Source organism: Sminthopsis crassicaudata, chromosome 1 (assembly GCF_048593235.1).
Source record: "Sminthopsis crassicaudata isolate SCR6 chromosome 1, ASM4859323v1, whole genome shotgun sequence".
In the NCBI taxonomy this organism is placed as follows: domain Eukaryota; kingdom Metazoa; phylum Chordata; class Mammalia; order Dasyuromorphia; family Dasyuridae; genus Sminthopsis; species Sminthopsis crassicaudata.
In genome coordinates, this window is record NC_133617.1 from 675,719,448 (window position 1) to 675,741,271 (window position 21,824).

Sequence of the window (21,824 nt, forward strand, 5' to 3'; positions counted from 1 at the left end):
CATTGACCCTTGCTGGTAGCCAAAGCCTGAATAAGCAGCAAAGAGCTAGGATTTCTGAAGAAGATTCAAATCAGATCAGCACATGTTTATTAATAAGTTCTGGGCATGGTGGAAAATACAAGAGGTAGAAAGCATTATCCTCAATCTATAGGAGTTAATTTAGCAGCATTAATGAGACATAAAAGTATAAAATGACATTAAAAGATTCAAACTATTTAAGACACTAATAGATGAGCTGTCTCAAAACAGATGGAGAGAAGAATTATTGTATAGATAATAATTGATGTGAGCATAAAGCCCACCTTAGAAAGGCTTCATCCAGGAGATATTAGAGGAACCTCCCCTGAGTGGTAGGCAGGATCTGGAGACAGAGAAAGGGCACTCAGGGAAGGTGTGCTGTTCAAAAGACAGTGAGCATTTTCTTTTGACTGGAACAGAGAGATGGTCCTAGGAAGGAGTGTTGAGGCCAGACTGGAGAAGCTGTGGGGTTATTGAGCAAAGCCAGGGGACAATCAGAGCGGCCATCACTCCTGATGCCATCTGTGTGTGGCACTGTTCATAGCATTGTATGTGGCTGGGAAGGGATTGAAGTCACCGTCTCTGCCCTGTTTGCAGGTGGCTGCAGAAGAACTCTGCTCCCTGCTCAGCCAAGTCTTCCAGATTGTTTACACAGAGTCCACCATAGACTTCTTAGATCGGGCGATATTCGATGGGGCCTCTACACCCACTCGCCAGCTGTCCCTGCACAGCGGTAGGTAGCCGGATTTGGAGGGAAGACACGGAGGGGAGGGGAAGGGAGGGGACTGGGCCCAGGGGTTTTTCACCCTCAAGTTGGGATCTGAGTGTTGAGTGTGGCCAGGACTTTACTATTTTCAGCAAGTGTTCCCTATTCCCCTTTAGACCTTCCTAAAGACACCACCTATCTTAGCACTAGGGTGACTAGAAGACTGCAGCAAAAGAGAAGCGGGGCCGTTATGTCAGCACACTAAAGGGAGCTCTCTTAGCCTATTGGGTTTCATCTAACCAGGATAGAAACAAAAAAGAATGGATGGAGGAAATCATCAAGCACCTAATATGTGGTTGGCAGTACAGATACAGATACAAAAGTTACACAGTTCTTGAAGAGTTTATATTCTAATAGCAGGAACTAATAATTTGAGTCTTACCTGGAGAGACATAGGGTTTGTAAAGAAGGCCAGGAGATAGTTGATTAATCACCTCTGTCCCAGCAGCAATGGTAGTATTGCTTTGATTGTTGCTTCCAGAGGCAAAGGGAATTTGCCTACCAGGGACAAAAAGATTATAGGGTATCTGGGCAGCCCTGCTTTCCTGTTTAAAGGGAGGTGAGTATGGGAAGCCAGGAGAGAAGCAGAGATAAAAGATAAAAAGACTAAGGCAACCTAATTCATCCCAGGAAAGATATTCAGACCATAAAAGCTCACTTTTACATAGCACCTTAAAGCTTGCAAAGCACTTTACAATTATTATTTCACTTTATATTCACTTAAAATCCCGAGGAATCAGTAAGGGACTAAGATGTGACTGGCCCAGGGTCCCACAGTTAGAAAGTGTCTGAGACTGTATTTGAATTCAGATTTTCCGGATTCCAGGCCTTGCTCTATTCACTGTGCCACTTAGTTACCATTATTTTCCCAAATAACTGGATAGTCACTTTTGCCAGTTTGATGACAGTGAGATGAAATCTCAAAGTTGTTTTAATTGGCATTTCCTCATTATTAGTGACTTGGGTCATTTTTCCATATGGTCATAGATGGCTTATAATTCTTCTTTTGAAAACTTCTATGCAAAAAGATATTTGAGCATGGGAATGATGATAATGTTAGTGATGTGTTTTTATTATGTAATTCTGGAAGATAAATATTAGTGATTGCTAGTTTGATTTTATTTTAGCTGTTTGTGTGGCAAATTCTTCTTATAAAGAATTAATTTAGTTTTGAAAATGAATCAATGGTGATGTAAAAATAATTTGAAATAAAGTTTAATTAGATCCTTGTTTGAAATAAAGTGGCCAATATAAAATGTTGAAAAAAGAAGAAAGAAAGAAAACTTCTGTAATCTTTGATGACTTATCTATTGGATGAATCACTGAAATGAAATTATTAAAATTTTGAATCAGGGATATGCTTTCCTTTTGGGACATTCAGAAACTAAGGTTTTTTTGTTTTTGTTTTTTTTTGTTTTTTGTTTTTTTTTTTTTTCAATCATTCGTGTGAGCTTAGGTGAATTTGGAATCAGGGCAAACTGAGTTCAGATCCTGCCTCGGACAATTACTAGCTGTGTGTGATTGGGCAAATCACTTAATCTCTTTCATCATCAGTTTCCTTCATTGGGTAAAAAAGTGATAAAAATAGCACCTACCTTACTTTGTTATAGAGAAGCAAAGACTATATATAACAAGCAGAGTCTTTTGCCAACCTTAATTTGTTCTTTAAATCTTGGCTGGATTTTTTTTTGTTTGTTTGTTTTTAAAAACAAATCCCAATGACAGTAACCCCTGAATTTGAAGTTCTTATCTAAGCTCTATAAACTCACGTGCTTATAGATAGAGCCACGGTTTTATAGCCCTGTCTTTTTTTTGAAAGACAAGCTAGACATCACAGAAGCTCATTTATCACATATTTAAAGATTATCAGACATTGCTAAGGTTGTTTAAAATACATTATTATTTTTATTTGTTACAAGAAAAAGTTTTTTGGGGCTTAGAGATTGGAGTAGCTAAGGGGAAATGACCATGGTATAAAAACAAAAAGGTAAAAATAAAGCTTTGAAAAATCAACGAGCAACTAGCATTTTTTTTAACTAAAAATTAGTGTGCTATGCACTGTTCTAGGAGCTGGGGTTTATTTTTGCATACAAAGATTGAGACAATCCCTACCTTACGTTCTTAATAAGGAAACAATCTAGATTTTTCTCTATCTATATGTCTATTCATCTTCTTTATATCTATATTAGCTACATCTATTTCTCAAGTCTATTTATATCTATATTATTTTCATATTAGAACATATTCGAAATTTTCCTACATACACACACACACATTACAAGGTTGTTAGAAAAGGAAATAAATTTATTTATATGACAAAAACATTTCAGATAATCTTCTATAAATGTTATCTTCTAGACCTACCTTTCTCAAAGTATTCATTATCTGCCTCATACTCTTACTCTTGCCAGTAGAGGTCTGTCAAGGTACTGAACTGAGTGATTAAAAATAAAATAACAGCTTCAGCTCAGTTCATGGGCATTCCTTTTGTTTCTTCTTGTTTGCTATCACAAAAGTTCTGGGTGGAATATTTCAATATATATATGACATTTATCCTTGAACTGAATGTGGATGCCACTAAGGAAGGGAGATGACTGGATTAAAAGATGTGAATTTTCTTGCATCATACTAAATTGTTTTCCAGAATGATTGGATTAACTCTTAGCTTTGTCAGGAGTCATCTTTACCTACTTGTTCTGAGGTGAAATCTCCAGAGTTCTTTTAATTTACATTTCTCTTATTATGAGTGATTAGAATCTTTTTTCAATATGGTCAGGAATAGTTTACAATTCTTTTGAAAGTCTCACATCCTTTGACATCTGTTGGGGAGTAGCTCAATCTTTATGTGAACTACTTATAGAGGTTGGATAGTAGACTTTTTTCCAAGATCTTTAATGCAAAGACTTTTTTCCTACTCAATTTTAACTTTTCACTTTGTTTATTCTGGTTGTATTGATTTTGTTTGTACAAAAGATTTTTTTTTTTAATGTGTACATTAAAAGTTCAATGTCTTGTTTTTTGTATTCCCTAGTTTGGTTATAAAGTCTCTCTTTTCCCTGTCTCTCTCCAATTTTTTTTTAATGATGTGATATTTTATAATCAGATAATTTATTCATTTAGAGCTGCTTGTGGCATATGATTGAAGATACTGAACTAAACTTATTTTCTGCCATGCTGACTTTCATTTTTCCTATCAGTTGAATCAAAATCTTTATCAGATACTGTGATATTGAATTCATTTATTTCTGGGTCTTATCTAGTCTATTGGATTAATTACTTGCAGGAATCTCATCTAGAGTGGGAAATACGAAGTTATTGCAAACTCAAGAGATATCTTCTATCTTGAGTTAGCTAAAATCAAGAAGTAAACCCTTTTGAAATTTCTTCTATGAAGCCCAAGATTTCTGAACTATTTTCTTCTGCAAATTCCAGGATTATAGAAAACTGGGGGCAGCTAGGTGGTGCAGTGGATAAGAACACCAGCCCTGAAGTCAGGAGGACATGAGTTCAAATGTGGTCTCAGACACTTAGTACATTCTAGTTGTGAAACCCTGGGCAAGTCACTTAACCCCAATTGCCTCAGCAAAAACAAACAACAAACAAACAAAAACCTAAAAACCTGGAAGGTTGTTTTAATTTTACTTTTCTCCTATAAAATGATAATTAGCTTATCAAGAGAACTTACTACTTAAAAATACTAGATTGTGATTCAGTTTTTGTTTGTTCTTTAAATGATGGGATTCCTAATAAGTATTCTTAGTGAGCTTCTTCCCTCTGTCCAAATTCTTTTATAACTTTACCTTAGCTTTTCCCTTCATGTTCTCACATACATTATTCATGCTGTTTTTCTTGCCCACACTGTACATTGATGTCTTTATTGGACTTCACTGACATTTCCTCAAAGGCCCCCCATCAAGAGATAGCTCTTCCTTGAAGCTTGATCTTTGTTTTATTATCTAAAATTTCTCTGAATTTCTCTAACCAGCACTTAAAATTTGTCATATGCAACCTAATACTAAACTGTATTCCTTTGTGGATGAATGTGAGTCCTACCTCAGTTATTACTAAGCATTTGTTAACAGCCTCCTATGTGCCAAGCATTGGACAAGTATACTGATGATACAAATATGAAAGTGAAGTAGTCCCCCCACCTTATAGTTTATCTGGTGAGACAGCAGGTTCACATAAAAAATACACTTGAAATAAATGGAAGGTGATTTTTTTTTTTTTATTCATCAGTCTTTACTAACATTTCCCCCTCTTACTTAGCTCAAGTTCATGCAACTTAATGAACAAAGATCAAAGGCTACAAATAGATCATTTACTTTTAAAACTTGAACTTCTCAGTATGCTTTTTTTTTTTAAAGCTTTTTATTTACAAAACAGATGCATGGGTGATTTTTCCAACATTGAACCTTGAAAAACCTTTTTTCCTCATTCCCCTTACCCCCTCCCCTACCTGACAATACATGTTAAATATGTTGAAATATATGTTAGAACCAATATATGTGTGCATATTTATATAGTTATCTTGTTGCACAAGAAAAATCATATCAATAAGGAAGAAAAAGAAAAACTGAGAAAGAACACAAAATGCAAGCAAATATCAGAGAGAGTGAGAATGCTATGTGGTATTCCACACTCTGTTCTCATGGTTCCCTCTCTGGGTGTCGATGGCTTTCTTCAATAGTATTCCATAGCATTCATATACCATAATATAATCAGCCATTATCCAACTGATGGGCATCCACTCAGTTGTGGAAGGTGATTTTTGAAAGGGACCAGAAGATCATTGTACATAGTATAAACAGCAGAATTATAACTTGATCAACTGTGAATAGTTTAGTTATTATCAATACAGTGATCCAAGACAAATCCAAAGGACCATGATGAAAAAATGTAGTCCATCTCCATAGAGTGAACTGATGACCTCTGAGTGCAGATTGAAGCCTACTTTTTAAACTTTGTTTTTCTTGCTTTTTTTTTTTTTTTTCAACATGGCTAATATGGAAATTCTTTTGTATGACTTCACTGTATAATTGATATATCACTTGTATTCTCAATGAATGGGGGGAAGGGCTGGAGGAAAGGCAAATTTGGACCTTAAAAATATAAAAAAGAATACTCAAAAATGAATAAATAAATGATATGAGGCAGAAGTTGTGGGCTTGGGCTAGGTTGTGAAATATCTTGGACACCACAAAGGAGAATTTGTATTTGATCCCAGAGTTTATTGAGCAAGGCAGTGATGTGGTCAGACTCAGGTCCTTCCCTACACAACTTTGTACCCCCCACAGAGCATGGTAGAGTGACTTGTAGGTAATAGACAGCCAATAAGTATGTTGCAATCATGTCAGTTGAAATGAGCTATTTACAAGGCACTGGGCTAGACCCAGGAGCAACAAAACTAAAAAATCAAACAGCCCCTTCCACCAAGGGGCTTACGGCTTGTAGTCTGTTGGATGGAGCAGACATACCATTTGCACAGTTCAGTATATTCAAAATAATATTTGGAGGAAAAAAGGGGGTGGGGGTACAGAGAAGGAATTGGGGAGAAGTACCCCAAAGAAAGACATCTCCTTAGCATAAAGCTAAGTACTCTAAGATCCATCCAGGACTTACTGACAACTTGAGAAGTAGGTTCTCAGACCCAGCTTTAAAAGTTTATTCCATCTTCTTTGCAGATGACTCTTCTACGAAAGTGGACATGAAAGAGGCCTACGAAAGTGAAGCAAGCCCTTTGTGAGTAGATACTGTACCTCAAATTCTGTAGTTGGGGCTGAACTGACCCTTGGAAAAGATGTCAGGCCAGGGTCATCTGGCAGTGAGGACACTCTCCTTTGCTCCTTTTCCAAGCATTCTCCTGATACATTGTTGCTTGAATGAACTTAGGGCAGAATTTAACAGCCTACATCATGTGGCCATTTCTCATGCCCAAAGATGACATCTGCTGCCATTAGGATATATATTTTTAACTATCTCCAAGAGCAGTCACCTTCTCCCCAATCTATCCCCCTCTGATATTCATGCCCTCTTATCAGAGATACTGAGGAATTGCCATCCTGGCTAGCACTCTGGGCCCTTTCAGCCAAGAATGCTCCTAACTGAAGACATCAATTTTCCCTGCTAACCATCCTAAAAGTTAGGCATATCACAAAGCTGCCTAGTCTCTGGTCTATAAAGTCATCCAAACCCGTTTGGAATCCAAAGGAGCAGTTTTGCCCTCTGTCTTGGTTTGTGGCATGGCAATCAGCTGTGGGCCCTTCCTGCTGCACGAACCAATCCAGATGTCCCATCCTGAGCCCACCACATGTCCCGAACAACTCAAACCTGCCAAAGGTGGTGAGACTCCGAATGGAGTGAGAGGAGGCATGGATGCCAAGCAGACGCATAGGGTCAAGGCAACTTAGCTTCCAAAGTAGTGTTCTTAATCCACGAGCCAAACATTGAAGTTCCACATTGCCCCCAAGTTAAGAGAGTCTTTTCTTGGAGTTCAAGGACCATTACTGTCTTACTTTCACTTTATTCTCCTTAATACCTCTCAGGTTTTAGCCTTGCTGGACAGCCTGCTCTTGCTGGCCTGAGGGCATTCACATAAGCCATCTTCCAAGCTGGCAGTGAATGTTTACGTCTAGAGCGGCTCAGACATGCACAACTTCCCTTTCCTCATCTAGCTCTAAGCACCTGCCGGGCAGAAAGTTTTTCCCTGTTTCTGTCTGACATGCATAGTGCCTTCCAAAGGACCTTAGACATTTGTTGAGTTAAATCAGCTTGTTAAGCGCTAGACTTTGATCACATGTGTGTGTTATTACTGTTTCAGCTTGGTTTTGAATACAGGGGGCACCTCATCCTCTTCCTTCACACAGCCATCTCCTCATATCAAGACGGTCAGTGAGAGCGAGCTGAGCACCACAGCCTCCGAACTGCTGCAGGATTACATGATGACGGTACGCCTCTCCCTCTCCGAATCCCCCTCTCCACAGAACCAGGGCAGCCTTGTTAATGCTTGGTCATCCTGGGGCTCAGGCAAAAGATGCAAAGCAAACAAATGCTGGAGGTGTTTAAAGGTAAAACTTAGCCTGGCCCTCATTGGCCTTGTCTGCCGAGACATAGGGGCCAGGTTTAGAGTGAGGGATGTTATGGGCTTAAGAACTATGACTGTCCTTCAGGGCACAGAGCTTCCTCATAGAAGAACATTGTGGCTGATGGCCTAGTTAGGCAACAGATCATTGCCTTCTGGAGGAACAGACCATTCACAGCTAGGTTCAGGGAGTAAAAGATAAAAAAGAAGAGAAGTAATTTGAAGAGTAGGGAAACAGTTAATGAAAATAGCATAAATTAGCTAGAAAGAACACTACATAAAAGAAGGCTTTATTCTGAATATTCTGAATCTCATTGCCTTATCACAACTGAAACAGGACCCTAGTCCCTATTTAATGTAGGGGTAAAAAATAGTTACTGATGAGTTAGGGTGAGTACCAAGTCATACCCCAAATTTCTCATTTCATTCATTTTACTGCCAAACTAATGAAAAATAGTGAGTTATGGGTTGGGGGGTGGAGAGGAGTTGTTGGAACTGGTTGCAGTTTGGCAATTTCAATATTTATAAATCTAGTCTAGCAAATCTATCAGTCCATACTTGACCAGAGAAGTCTGAGGCCTTGTGGTAAAGATGGACTTTTGCCTGAGGATAAAACAATCTGACATCTGGGAGCTTGATGGATGCTTCCCACCTCACTACCTTTTCTCTATTCTTTCAGTATTCTATAAGAAAAGCTGACCTTGAAAGATTTCTTCTTCTAGAGACATGTCATGCAGACATTAAGAACAGGAGCTAAGAATTTAAAATTATGTTTGTTTTGATGTAAGGCTAAGGGCACAAAACAGTGAATACAGAAATATTATGTTGGGAATAATGATATCCAGTTTATCTATTAATTTCTCTTCTTTTTTCCTATGTGACTTTGGGCAGCATCCTCTCTGGGTCTCAGCTTCCTCACTGGGAAGTGAATGTAAATTGTTAGCACTATCTACCCAGGTTACTTACACCTTCGGAATCTAATACTTAACGTGCAACAAGAAAATTGGATTTACACACATATATTGTATCTAGGTTATACTGTAACACATGTAAAATGTATGGGATTGCCGGTCATCTAGGGGAGGGAGTAGAGGGAGGGGAAAATTTGGAAAAATGACTATAAGGGATAATGTTATAAAAAAAAAATTACTCATGCATATATACTATCAAAAAAATGTTATAATTATAAAATTAAAAAAATTAAAATTAAAAAAAAAATAGATCTCAGCTTCCTTATCTGTAAAATGGAGGCCTTCCCCTTCTGATCTATATCTATGCTGTTATTTTTCTATGAAGCAGTTTTCTGTTAGCCCCCAAATTCATTTCATCTGACTTGTGTGTTCTCACCATTTTTTCCTATGAAATTCACTGGTCATTCTTATGTTACTGATAAAAGTTCTAACACCTCCTACAAAATGATTTACTCCAATGGAAAGCCAAGCCGTTGGTGGTCTCCTCTAATTCCCCTGTGAAGCAAGGTCTTTTCTCTAAGGATTCTACTTGCTTAGCCAGGGAAGCATTGAGGGACTAGAGAGATTGGTACCATCTCAAGTCAATTTTCAGTTTACATCAATGAATGAAAAAGCATGTGTTTAGTTCCCAAGTCTGGGAAATTTTGCCTTCTTATCCTCACATTTTGTCCTGGTCTGACAGTGACACAGATTTTCTTGTGGTTCTTCTTTGGGTGCAATTTCCAAGTAGTTCAGTTATAAGGTGAGGAAAAGGGGCGAGGGAAATAAAAAGTGTTTAGGACTTTCTTTTTCTCTTCTTCTACGTAATCTTAAAAAGGTCTTCTTCCTGTATCTCCAGACTTTCTGACTTAGCCCTAATTGTCATAGTGTTGACAAGACACTCCATAGGTATTTAATTGGGTAATCACAGTGTGAATATAAGGGAGGTGTTGCTTCTCTCTAGTGGTGACTAATGGCACTGGTCTTTGGTTATGTTCTCTTGGCAGCTAAGAACCAAGCTGTCGTCCCAGGAGATCCAGCAGTTTGCCATGTTGCTGCATGAGTACCGAAATGGGGCCTCTATTCATGAGTTTTGCATCAACCTACGGCAACTTTATGGAGATAGCAGGAAGTTCCTGTTGCTAGGTGAGCTGGAAAGGCTTTTTATATAGATGGTAACAATAAAGTGTGTATGTCTCTGTCTGTGTCTGTTATCCCATGGCCCTGCCTAACTCTTTTCAAAGAGTCAAGAAGTTTGGCCATCGAGTGATAAATTTTTCAGCCTCAGCAATTCATGAAAGGGTCTTCAGAGGAAGTTCCTGGTTGGGGGGTTAAGAGGGTGGGCAGGCAGGCAGAGATATTGTGATCCTGAACCAATAGAAGTCTCTCCATGTGTCTCACTTGCCAGCCAGTCTTGGTTAATGGGATCAAATCATTTCTATAGGGCAAGATTTCCAAACCTGGGAAATATTTTGAACCTCATTTGTGAGGCAAGCTATCTTTAGAATGGGTAAAAATTTAGATGCCCATTTTTAAAAAGTAAAAGATGCTTTCCATTTAAACAATATTGTTATCTTTTCTACATATTTCATTCATCTGTACAGCCCCTCTAGGAGATATTTGGGTCACACATTTAATAATCCCACTTTGTAGATGAGGAAACTGAAGCTCTTAGAACTTAGTGCCTTGCCAAAGGTCATGGAACTCATCTTCTGAGTTAGATTTGGAATCTGCATCTTGGAACTCTCAGGTTGTCTTTCCTCATGGAATTTGGCTTATGGAATATCACGGCATTGCTTGGGTACAGACATGCTTACCATCACGAAATTAAGTAGCAATCAAACTGGTCCTGTTACTTGTTGATATTTTTCAGCATTAAGAAATTATTGTCTTGTAGTGGAGATAAGAAGTAAAGCTCCAGATTAGGAACTTTAGGCTTTGAGTCTCAGTTCTACCATTGATTACCTCAGGAATCTTCTGTGAGTTACTTAAATCTCTCAGTTTCCTAACCTATGGAATGGGGTTAAAATAGTACAGCTTTGCAAAAGGATTTAGCAATTGATTATGTATCTAGGCCCAAGAACCTGCTTTCTTAAGCTCAGCAAGGTCCATCACCAGAAGTTAGCTATTGGTGATCACTGGGTCTCACAAAATAGGCTGCCTACTCTTGGAGAGGTTGTTGTCTATCATTGCCTGTGAAAAGCCCCTCACCGAAGCTTTACGGAGCATGGAACTGTTACTGCTGATAGGTCTGCCTAGAGACCTCTGGGGCCCTCACTATCTCTCTGGGATCCCAGCCTCTGCAGAGGGAGGCAGCACTGATTATTAGCTTCAGCTCAGGGGAAAAGGGTCTCAGGAGTAGCAAAGAAGAGGGGAAAGAACCCTGAACACCAGGCCACACGAGTGACCAGAAGTCTTCAGGACCAGATTAATCTGGCACCTAATCAGAGCCTTGGGGATCATATAATCGCAGTTTATCTAGCTCCATATTTTGTGCTACCCTATGTTACCCAGACCATAGCCTCTATCAGACATCCTAGGCATTTCCAGTGATATATACCAATAGGGTTAGATCTCCATACTGTGAAACCTTTTGACTTTTATAAAAATCAAGGCACCCCTCCTTCAAGAAACCTCCTCCAACTACTCTAGCCCATGTTAAGTACTTCTTTCTTGGAAATCTCTTGCCATTGTGTCTCTATCATCTTCATTATATGTTTTTGTATTGTTTTCTATTTCAAATGTTCTATTGCCTGTTAAGAATCATTACGATTCTGAGCTTCTTGAGCACACCTCCCTTCTTCCCAAATATTTAACACTTCCCAAATACTTAACATAGTCATAATAAATATTTATTGAGTTAAATTCCTAGGAGTGTCCAGGAACACCAAAGAGATATACCTAACCCTAATTTCTGTGGAAAGTAAAAAAAATAGATCCTAGCAGGGAAGTCAGCACTCAGAAGTGAATTAGTAATGAAGAAGGTCTCACAGGGACCTGGGGAAAAAAAGCTGAGCCACCTGGATAAGATTAAGGGGCACTTTGACTTAACACATAAGTGGGGCTGAAAAGGCTTTGCTATTTTTTCAGATGTTAAACCACCACTTTATTAAGTTTTTCTACTTTTGAGCAATCTTACATGGTACATTTAAATCTGGCTTATTTTTCAAATTTTGATTTTCACTCCACTACTCATCTACTGTTTAAAGTAAAATGTACCTGTAATCATTTCAGTGGTATCTATACTCTAATTAATTAGACTCTGCTTAGCTTAGTAATGGTACTGTTTTAACCATCAGAGGGAGCTCTTGTTCCCATAATGCAGTAGAAATTCTGTGGAAATGCAGCTTGAGCTAAAAGTAAAATATTTAATGAGGCCAAAACCTCACCTTTGCAGATTCATGCTCTCTTGCAAATTACTGGAACTTTTCACCAGTATTAATACACTAACAGATCATGGAAAAGGGATGACTGTTTTTGCATATCTTTTTCTTTCTTCAGTGAATCATGAAATAGTGGGGGGGGGGGGAGGTAGATGTCTTGCAGTCATGGGTGGGAGCAGTTCCCTCCCTGACTTGTTTTTTTAGCAGCACATCCCAAGCCCAGGTCAAGGCTGGGGTTGTAGTTGGTGACAGCTGGGGTGTTTCATCAAGACATGGCAATGAAGCTCTAATTAATTTTGTATAAACTTGACCTCTTGTGAGATGCTACTTTACCAGATGGTAATTGGTAGCTTGTGGTAAGGGACTCTGTGGCTCCCAAAGCAACCAGCTCCCTTCCTCTCACCTTTCTTTCTCCACCTGGAGTTTAGCATCTTTGATAGAAACCACCGCAACCTAGGCTAGTCTGACAGAGTGGAGGAAATATGGAGCTGCCCTAATGTAGTGGAAGGATTTAGAGTTGATCCCTGAGGCCAGGCACAGGCCAGAATATTTTCTCTCTTTCCCAGTCTGTAAATGAAAATCAGCTTTATCAAGATATTGAGAATTATTAGTAATATTTTTCCCAATCTGTAAGAGAATCCAGAGTAAAAAGTCCCTTATCCAGTAGCCAGGGGTGATATTTCAATCACAGAAGGCTTTGGGCTACAGACCCTGGGTCCTCTGCCCAAGAGTCCTTACTTCCGCAGACAAGTACGCTAACCCCGAGGAAGGGTGCAGTGTTATGGAAAGTATTGGGCCGAGAGTCCAGAGACGTGCATTCAGCTCTGGGAGTAGGCACACAAGACTCTGCCTTTCTCTGAGTCTCATTTGTATTGTTTGAACTGATGAGGGCAACCACCTCCTTCACTGGTTTTGTCTGAGGAAAGCTCTTTGTGGATTACAAAGGGTCATATAGCCAGGAGCAATGGTTATTGAGTTCTTGGAAGGGAAACTGTGACTGCCAGATATCCTCCGATATTGCTAAGTTAAGGGAGCTTGGCTCTGCCTTGTGCCTGTGGGGCTTGACTTTGGGCCTGACCCTCCCTCTCTGGCCTCAGTTTTATCATCTGTAAAATCAGTGGGACTAAGTAAGCCTCCCGATTCTAAATCCTTTGAAATCTGCATCCTGCAGAAGCCTCTATCCCCTTCTTGTTGCTCTCCTCCACCTTGTCATGGACTCACTTCTGTTTTCCATTCCTCTTGGGATGTCCACGTTCTGTCCTGTCCCTCCCTAGGTGCCAGAGACAGAGACAGGGGTAGAAGTTCTGAAGCACTAGTGAATGTTACCTGTCCTTCCCATTTCCCCCCGACTTCATTCTGTCCATTCTATGCCAGGTCTGAGGCCTTTCATCCCAGAAAAAGACAACCAACATTTTGAGAACTTTCTGGAGACAATCGGAGTCAAGGATGGCCGGGGTATCATCACCGACAGCTTTGGAAGGTACCGGCGGGCAATGAGCACCACGTCCAATTCGACCACCAATGGGAATGGAGCCGCAGGCAGTTCGGATGACCAATCTGCACCGTCTGAAGGGGATGAATGGGACCGCATGATCTCTGATATCAGCAATGACATTGAGGCCCTTGGCTGCAGCATGGACCAGGACTCTTCATGAGGAAAAAGCCAGAGGAGGGGAGGAGAAACAGCTCTCACGCCTAAAAGGGGCCTTCCCCTCCTTCTGGCTCTCCCTCCCCCATAGCTGTCGTCCCAATCCTCAGAAAAGGTTCTAGGGGACTAGCCGTCATGTTGAACCCCTTGTTTCCTTCACTATTGGTGGGAATCAGAAGGGTGTCATTAGATAGCATGGATGAGCTAGGACCCTTCTACTGTGAAGAAATGAATTTGTGCCAGGATTGGGGGCCAGGAATATGGGAAAGCTTTGCAGTTGTCCAAACTGTCCATGTTCCTTGCTCCCACCCTCTACCCAGAAGGTTCCTGGGTGGAAGTGTGTCAACCAAGGTATGGCAGAAGGATGGGGAAAGGAGCCGACTTTGGGAAGGAGTGGCTCACTTCGGTTCCCCTGGACAGTTTACCGTTTTGCACATGATGTTCCTGTTGTAACTCTCAGAGACCTTTTTTGAAAAATGAAGTTTATCACAATGTGAATAATTTAAACCTCTTGTTGTCAGACACATTTCTAGTCTAAATGGGGAGATTGTATGTGCCAAGAGAAGTACATTTTTAGGTGTAGGCATTTCCCATTTTAAATGGTTGCCCAGGGCTATCTGGAGTATGGCACTGGGGAGTTTTCACTGACTTCTGCCCCATCAGTCCGCAGCACTAATAAGATCTCATGTGGCAAAGAGGGGAGAATGCTGTTATCTCTGTTTACTGAGAATATCCCGGCCCCATTTATTTATGCCTAGGAGACACCTATTCCTGGAGAATAGGGGCTTGGTCAGAGTGGGGCCAAGAGGGAGCTAATTTGGTGGTGGGACAGTCTCCATTCCCTTCTTCAGTTCCCTGGAGGTCCTGCCACTTCCTGGAGTGGGCAGGCGAAGACCTGGAAGGTATAGTCGGGCTCTAAGGAAGTGGTGGATTTCAGTGCAAGGAGCTCCTCAGGGCTGGCTTATTCTGGTTGTTCCTTATTAGAATTGGGGTGAGATGATGGCAGTCCCATAGGATTGGTGGTCAGGGTTCTCTGAAGGACAAGGAAATAGAAGGAAGTGGAAGACCAAATCACCTTCAGTTAACTGGGAAGCTTTACCTTTGCATGAGGTATATAATATAATGTACATGTAGTGTAAATATGCTCTTATAAATACACCTATTTTTTTAATCCATATGCCATACTGATACTTGCTTGGGAAGCCAGCCTTCCTAGGGTGGTAGGACTTGCTGTTCTCCTGGAGTAATAGCCTATTCCTTAATTTATACTAGGGTTATATTTTTTACTCATTTTTAGATAAAGCTTCTCAAGATTTTGCTAAGGGACAGTCACAGCTCTCTTTTCATTCTAGGGTAAAGCTCTTAGTGCATAGCAGTGTTCTCTGATGCTTTCCCAGGAAGGTTCAGTCTAGCAACTCCCTTGTGCTTTCTTCCATGTATTTCACCCCCATCATCTCACCATATTCCTCCTTCACTGTTTCATTCTCCTGCTTTTGTTTTCCTTGCCCTGGCCTCCCCCTCCCTTTTCCACGTGCAGATGTTCCTGTGTGTTACTGAGCATCAGTGAGGCCCTGGCTGGCCATCTGTAACCTTTGTGGTTGCCAGGTAGCTGTGAAGCAGGCTCACGGTTTCTACTGCTGTGCTCTGTATCTGCATGGATGGCCTTAGCCCAGGCGAGCACCCAATTCTCAGCCTAGACCTTCACCATTTGGTAGCATTCTTGGACATAGGATCGTGGATTTAGAACTACACAGGGCCTTCAGAAGTTAAATGGCTTGTCCAACCTACTCAGTGAATAGCCAGAGACTAAATGCAGGCCCAGGACCACAGGCTCCAGATCCAGTGTTATTTCTACTTCACCACATGGCCTCCGCCATGATCCAGTGAATCCAGTGGATCCTGGGCTCTCAGACCAAAGTAAAACTGGCCCGAGATAAGGTTCATTCTTCTTGGGGAGGAGGGGTGGGTCATCATGCCAGGGCTGACTCTCAAAAGCTAAGCCAAGGTAGTGTGGATGTTTTTCATTTTGACTCCCCTGTTTGGAAGTCGGGGCAGGATTACTGAGAGAGAACTCATGGGTATGTGCCAACTCCTCCCCATTCTTTGCCTCCTTTCATAGACCTTCCTCCCTTCCTTATTCTGGGGCCTCTCATTGATAACTACAATCTCAAGCACTTCCTGTTTAACCATGAGCTTCTTTCCCCAAGATAGAAAGCTTCTCTGCCTATTCATCTCAGTCCCTGTGGTAGTTCTCAGGTAAATTTCACATAGAAGGTAGATAAATATGAAATCTAGATTTAAATTGGAAACTCTACCTTGGTGTGGGCTGCACATTTCAGCACTATTTTATCTATGCATCCCCACTAACTTCCTGTCTCCTAGGAGTTACGCCACGCAGTTGCGGTGGTATCTCTGGCATCGACCCAGAATTTCCATCTCCACAGGGAAAATTGGTAATGGTACCTAAAGTTCAGGAAAGGAGTCAGGAAGAATCATAATCCATTGAACTACCTAATCTTTCTGGAAATATCTTAGATTCAGCCTTCTCTGAGTCAAGATAGGAAGCATTACTCGGGTTCATCCTTGCCTGAGCTACAGAGTTTTAAAATCCCAAAGCCCTTCCTCTGGTTGGGGAGGAAGAATACAGAGTAGCAGCAAATACCCCCAAAGCTCCATCTGGAATTAAGCTCTTCAGAGATTCCAGCATGGCTGCCCAAGGGGTGCAATTGCATTATCTTTCCCTTTCTGTATTATACACTTCAAGGTTTGGGGGGTTGGGATGGGGGGCAGTGGCAAATGGTCTTCACAGTGAATTGGGCATTTAATTCCGTTCTCTGCAATTGCCAGCAAGAAGTTACCAGTGCCATTAGCTCCATCCCAGTTACTACCTAAGATCCTTTAGCCAGGTTAGAGTCCCGTGATCAATTGTTTCTGTCATACAGAATAATGGGCAGGAAACAGTTCCTTCCTTCTGCCCAAAGCAAGGAGCCTAACAGCTCTTCACACAGAGTTGAGCTAAATCCTTTTTGACCGTGCATATGCAATGCTCTCCTAGGGCACTAAAATTCAAAGGGAATGAAAGTAGGAAGGTGGGGGCAAAGAGTCTTGCCCTTTTGGAGGTTCTGCTCCCCCCACAACTTGAGGCAAAGCTGGATGAGATTTCTCCTGCTTTAAGCAAAATATGAAAAGCCAGTTTGACAATGAATAAATTAGAGCATGGCTGTTCACTTTAGAGAGGATTCCTCTTATTAGCAAGCTTCCTTGGTGCATTTAAGATATGATATAATTCACAGAAATTGGATTAACACAAAGTTCATAGCACCTAGCATAGTGCTGGTCACATGGTAGATGCTTGATATATACATTTGGGGTGGTTGATTATTTGGAGTGATCAACTCATTGGGGGTGTAAATGAGGGCACCTGTATTGCTGGTGGATACTTACCAAAACCCCAGCTTGCTAGGGGCTTCCCCAAAACTTTGGCCATTAGAATTGTTAGTGCCTTTGACGTCACCGCACTGGAATTAGTATACACTCAGCTGACAAAGCTCAGGCCGTGACAGGTTGGGGATGATTTTCCAGAACTGACTTCAGGGACTTGCCTGTTTCACCTGTAGCCTTTTTTCATGTGCCGAGCGACGTGACTCAAGAAGAGCCGCAGTATTTTTGTATCGGTGGCCATGGATTGCTGGTCACTGAGCACAGAGTTCTCAGAGTATTCAGAGAACACTGGGCTATTTGAATAATTGTCTTCCTCCCTCCCCACTGCCTTGTCCTTCCCTGGCCCAGCCTTGTCCAGGACTCAGTAAGTTTCTGAAACTGAAATTTGTCCCCAGTGCCATGCCTGGGGAGTGAAGGGGGTGGGGGGAGGGAGGGGATTGGATGGGAGAGATGCCTTTATTTTTTATATGGTCTCTAGATTTATATACAAAGGTAATTTGCCCTGTGGGCTTCTGGGAATGGAGACAAATCAGGGCCCTAGTGTTTGAAAGTACTTCAGTCTCCCCAAGTGGGCTCCATGCGGGTGGGGCTGAGAGGCCTTTGGCCTCTGACACAGTCACCTGAGCCATTAGACATGTCCTTGAGCTTTTGTGTGAGGGTTGTGGGAGGTGGGGGGCAGCTGTGGGTATGACATGATGTTCCTCACCTCATTTGTACACGGTTTTGTATGTATGCTTTCTGTATGGAGTATTTGTTACAGGTAAATATATTCCAGCACCCAACCTAGCCCTGCTTCTTTTCCTGAAATCCCATCCCGCCATTGTCATCCAAGAAGTTGCCTTTGGGTTGTGTGTAGGCTGTCAGTCTAAGACGGGAATGGAATGGTCCTTCAGAGTTGTGCCGAGTCACTCACAGGGCCAGGTACAGCCGTTGGTAAAAGGAGGCCGCTGAGGTCCAGTGACTTCATCCCTAAAGTCCCACCAGGGAATAAGCTAAAGGGCCACAATTGGAGCCCAAAAACTGAAATCCAGTAGATCCAAGTAGGGTCCTACCTAATATGAACTTCAACTAAGGGGGGAACACAAAGGCTCAGTAGAGGAAAAGGAGCATGAGACCATAATTTAGTTCTCTGGTGGGGATATCCGGGTAGACACTCTCAAGAGTTGGAACAGGGGCCTTAGAATCCTAGCCCAACTGGTAAATAAACATGAACCCCTTTTAAAACATGCCCCCAAAACAGGTTTTTTTTTTTTTTTTTTTTTTTTTTTTTTTTTTTTTTTTTTTTTTTTTTTGTTCAGTTTTTATTTCCAGACCTCGCATAAAGGAAACCTACTCTTTTCCTACTCCCCTTGGATAACTGTTAGGACAGTTGGGTTTTTTGGTTTTTTTTTTTTTTTTTTTTAACCTAGTCTAAACTTTTGCCTCTCTGCAGTCCCACTCGTGTCTGTCCTCTGGTCAAGAAGACTAAGACTAATTAGTTGACAGACCAATTGCCAGAATTTTAAATATCCCTGGTTCTTTCCATTGATCATGACATGGCAAAATGTACAGGCTCCAACTCTCCTGGGGGATCTCGAGTTTATCGCTCGTGCTTTTTAAAGCATGACACCTAAAACTGAACACCACCTGATGTGTTCTGGTCAGAGCAGGGTCCAACGACCCTCATTAAGGCAGCCATGTAGTCTGTAGTCCACTCACAATCCCGGGTCTTTTTCAGATGAAATATCAAATAGGCTCTAGGGACTGACTGTAATAGCTCTGGGTTCAGCTTTACATGCATTGTATCTTACTTGATTTCTCCTCAAAGTTCTACCCTAGCAAGATCTTTTCGGAACCTGATTCTGACTCAGCCTTTTTAGCTTTGATTGGCTAAACATGCTGCCTATGTCTTTATCCAAGATATTGGGAAATAAAATCATTTAACAGCATGGGGCCAACCACAAATTTTTTGGGGCATTCCCTGGAAATCACCAAACAGCTTGCAAATATACCTGCTCATACATATGCTCACCTGGCTCACATTTTTCTACTTTTTCCCCAGAAATAGCATGTCTTTTATCAAATACCTCACTATATTGGTAAGTCATAACTATCATCAGACCAATAACACTATCAGAAAAAAAAAAAGTTACCATAAGATACACAGGACATATTTTTTTTTTTTAAATGGATATTTTTCTTCACCTTCCTTTTCAAAGCCATTCTTTTACTCTCCCTCTCTGCTAAGTCAGCCATCCCTTAACAATAAACAATTGAAAAGGAGGAGGGATAAAGGTAGCAGTGTGGTGAAACTGCCAGTCAAGTGTGACAATATACAGTGTCCCAAACCCATATTTCCTCAACTCTTCAGAGAAGGGGGTGCATTGCCCAACACTTTTTTGGGACCACACTTGGGAGTAGCTTTCTTTAGGTGAAGCCATGTATGGGTTTGGGGTTTGTTTTTTGTGATCACAGCTTTTCCTAGATGTCTAGAATACATTGTAGAACTTTCCTAGGAATCACTTAGTTACCCAGAGGTTTGCAGGATCCTCTTTTTTTTTGAGAATCAAAAAAAAAAAAAATCACCCTTTTCCAATCTAACCCTAACTCTCCTGTTTTCCCAAGAGCTTTCCAAGTCACCGACTGTATCTCAATAATCTCACCTTTCAGTTCTGTAACAAGTGAGATAGGGATAGAACTCTGTGTCTGCAGTTAGGAAGATCCAAATTCAAATCTAGTCTCAGATACAAAATGGGTGTGAGACACAGATTTAATCTGCCTCAGTCTCCTCAACTACAAAATGAGGTGATTGCCTCCTAGGTAATTGTGAGGATAACAGTGCTAATTTTCTAAAATACTTTATAAACCTAAAAGTGCTACATGAATGCTAACTATAATATTATATGGGCCTAGTGAAAAGCTTATTAAAGGCACTGCTTTATTGCTCTCTACTTAGTATTAACTAGGTCACTTTGTTTAGTCCTTTACAGTTCTTAGTCATAGAAAACAAGCAAATTTACAAGTTTGGTATAATTTCTGTTGCCTGTTATACCATCTACTCTGGCCAAAGTTCTTTTCCCCAGGATAGCTTTTTCCAACTCCCTCCCCTTTAAATTGTCTTTAACATTTCTTATCAACCTCAACTCATCCTGAGCTTTAACCCTCCTGACTCTAAGCTTACTGGATTGTCCCATACGTTAGAATTCATTTTCCTTGGTGTATTATGATGCTCTGAGCAGCCACATCTCCGTTGTTACACCTTTTCTTCCATATCAGAATTATTTCTGTCTTCACAGTTTCCTTCTTAAAAGCATCCCTTTCTTTCTGAACTGGCTTTCCCTGTAGAATTTTAATTGATGGAATCTTTCCTATTTTTTCTCTGAATCCTTTGAATTTACCTACCTAAAATATAGAGGACATATTAGGTCGTGTGCACTTTCTTTTCAGAGTTCTAGGGTCTTGGTCAGATTTTGCCTAGCATCTCCTCTGTCAAAAATCCTAAGATGGAGTAGTTAGTTCCCCCACAAGGTTCACAGGAATGGATTCCTCCTAGTTGACAAGGATCAGTTCCAGAATAGATTTTCCTTTATTCAGTCCTCTACATACTGAGGGATTAAATAATTATAAATACAAGTCAAGAAACTATTGGTGATTCGACTTTATGGCAGAGTGAGTTCCAGCAGAAGTCTAGATAATTTAAGTCCTTCCTCATTACTACAGCAAGCCCTTGTGCCAGCCTTGTGGTCCTATTCCAGAATTCATCTATTTCTCCTCCGACTAGAAGTGCTTTTCCCCAAAAGTTTGCCTGTCTCTGAAGTGAGCCAGTAATATGTCATTCCCTGAGAGGACAAAGAGCTGACGGTCCTCGGATCTCACATCCTCCCACTGTTCTTCCCTTAACCCCCCCCATTTCCCAAACTCTGAACTGCATCTGTCCTGAAAGTCTCCCACCTCTGACTTGGAAGGATCCCACATCATGCACCCAAATTCTAGTGATTAAAGCAGTCCTCAGCTTTAAATATCCTTAGCTTTGGAACTGCTGCTGCCCACTAACTGGGGATAACTGGTCACATTTTCACTGACCCTGAGTTTCCTCCTTTGCGAGATGAAGGGATTGAACTCCCTATTAGCTGATCTTTTTGACTCTGACTTCTGAACCAGGGATTGAGCTAGGTTAAAAGTTCCAATAGTTTTCTCCATGGGTTGTGGGAAGAAATAAAACCGGGGGGAGGGCGGGGAAGTTGATCAAAAGAAACAAGGAAGGCAACAGACACTTCAGCCCTGCTTGGATCCTGAAGTTCCAGGGAGACTGCGCTACAGCAGAACTCCCTGCCTGCCTTGTCGCTGCACCCAGCCTTTTAGAAGCTTCAGTACAGGCAGGATTTAAGGGTTAAAATAGTACATTGATTGAAAGTATAGTCCATTTCCCTTCCCCCCCCTCTAGCTTTTATAAAACCTGACTATAAGTGGTGATAACATAGATGGAGAGATTTTTTTTTCAAATGGTAATTTTAGCCATATGGTCTGCTGTGGGGCTGTACCGGAGTGTATTCCCCAG

The 21,824-nt window shown here is 41.1% G+C and overlaps 1 protein-coding gene across 4 annotated transcripts in view; it reads left to right on the forward strand.

Moving 5' to 3' along the window:
• The window catches only part of CCM2 (CCM2 scaffold protein), a 121,384-nt gene extending 103,311 nt beyond the window's left edge, over positions 1-18,073 (forward strand). For all 4 annotated transcript variants that reach the window (XM_074283538.1, XM_074283541.1, XM_074283540.1 and 1 more), the window contains 5 exons: positions 616-751; positions 6,469-6,526; positions 7,605-7,731; positions 9,823-9,961; positions 13,573-18,073. In XM_074283538.1, the coding sequence (XP_074139639.1) occupies positions 616-751; positions 6,469-6,526; positions 7,605-7,731; positions 9,823-9,961; positions 13,573-13,853 (741 nt within the window). In that variant the 3' untranslated portion in view covers positions 13,854-18,073. The remainder of the gene's footprint in view (positions 1-615; positions 752-6,468; positions 6,527-7,604; positions 7,732-9,822; positions 9,962-13,572) is intronic.
• The last annotated feature ends 3,751 nt before the right edge of the window (positions 18,074-21,824 follow it).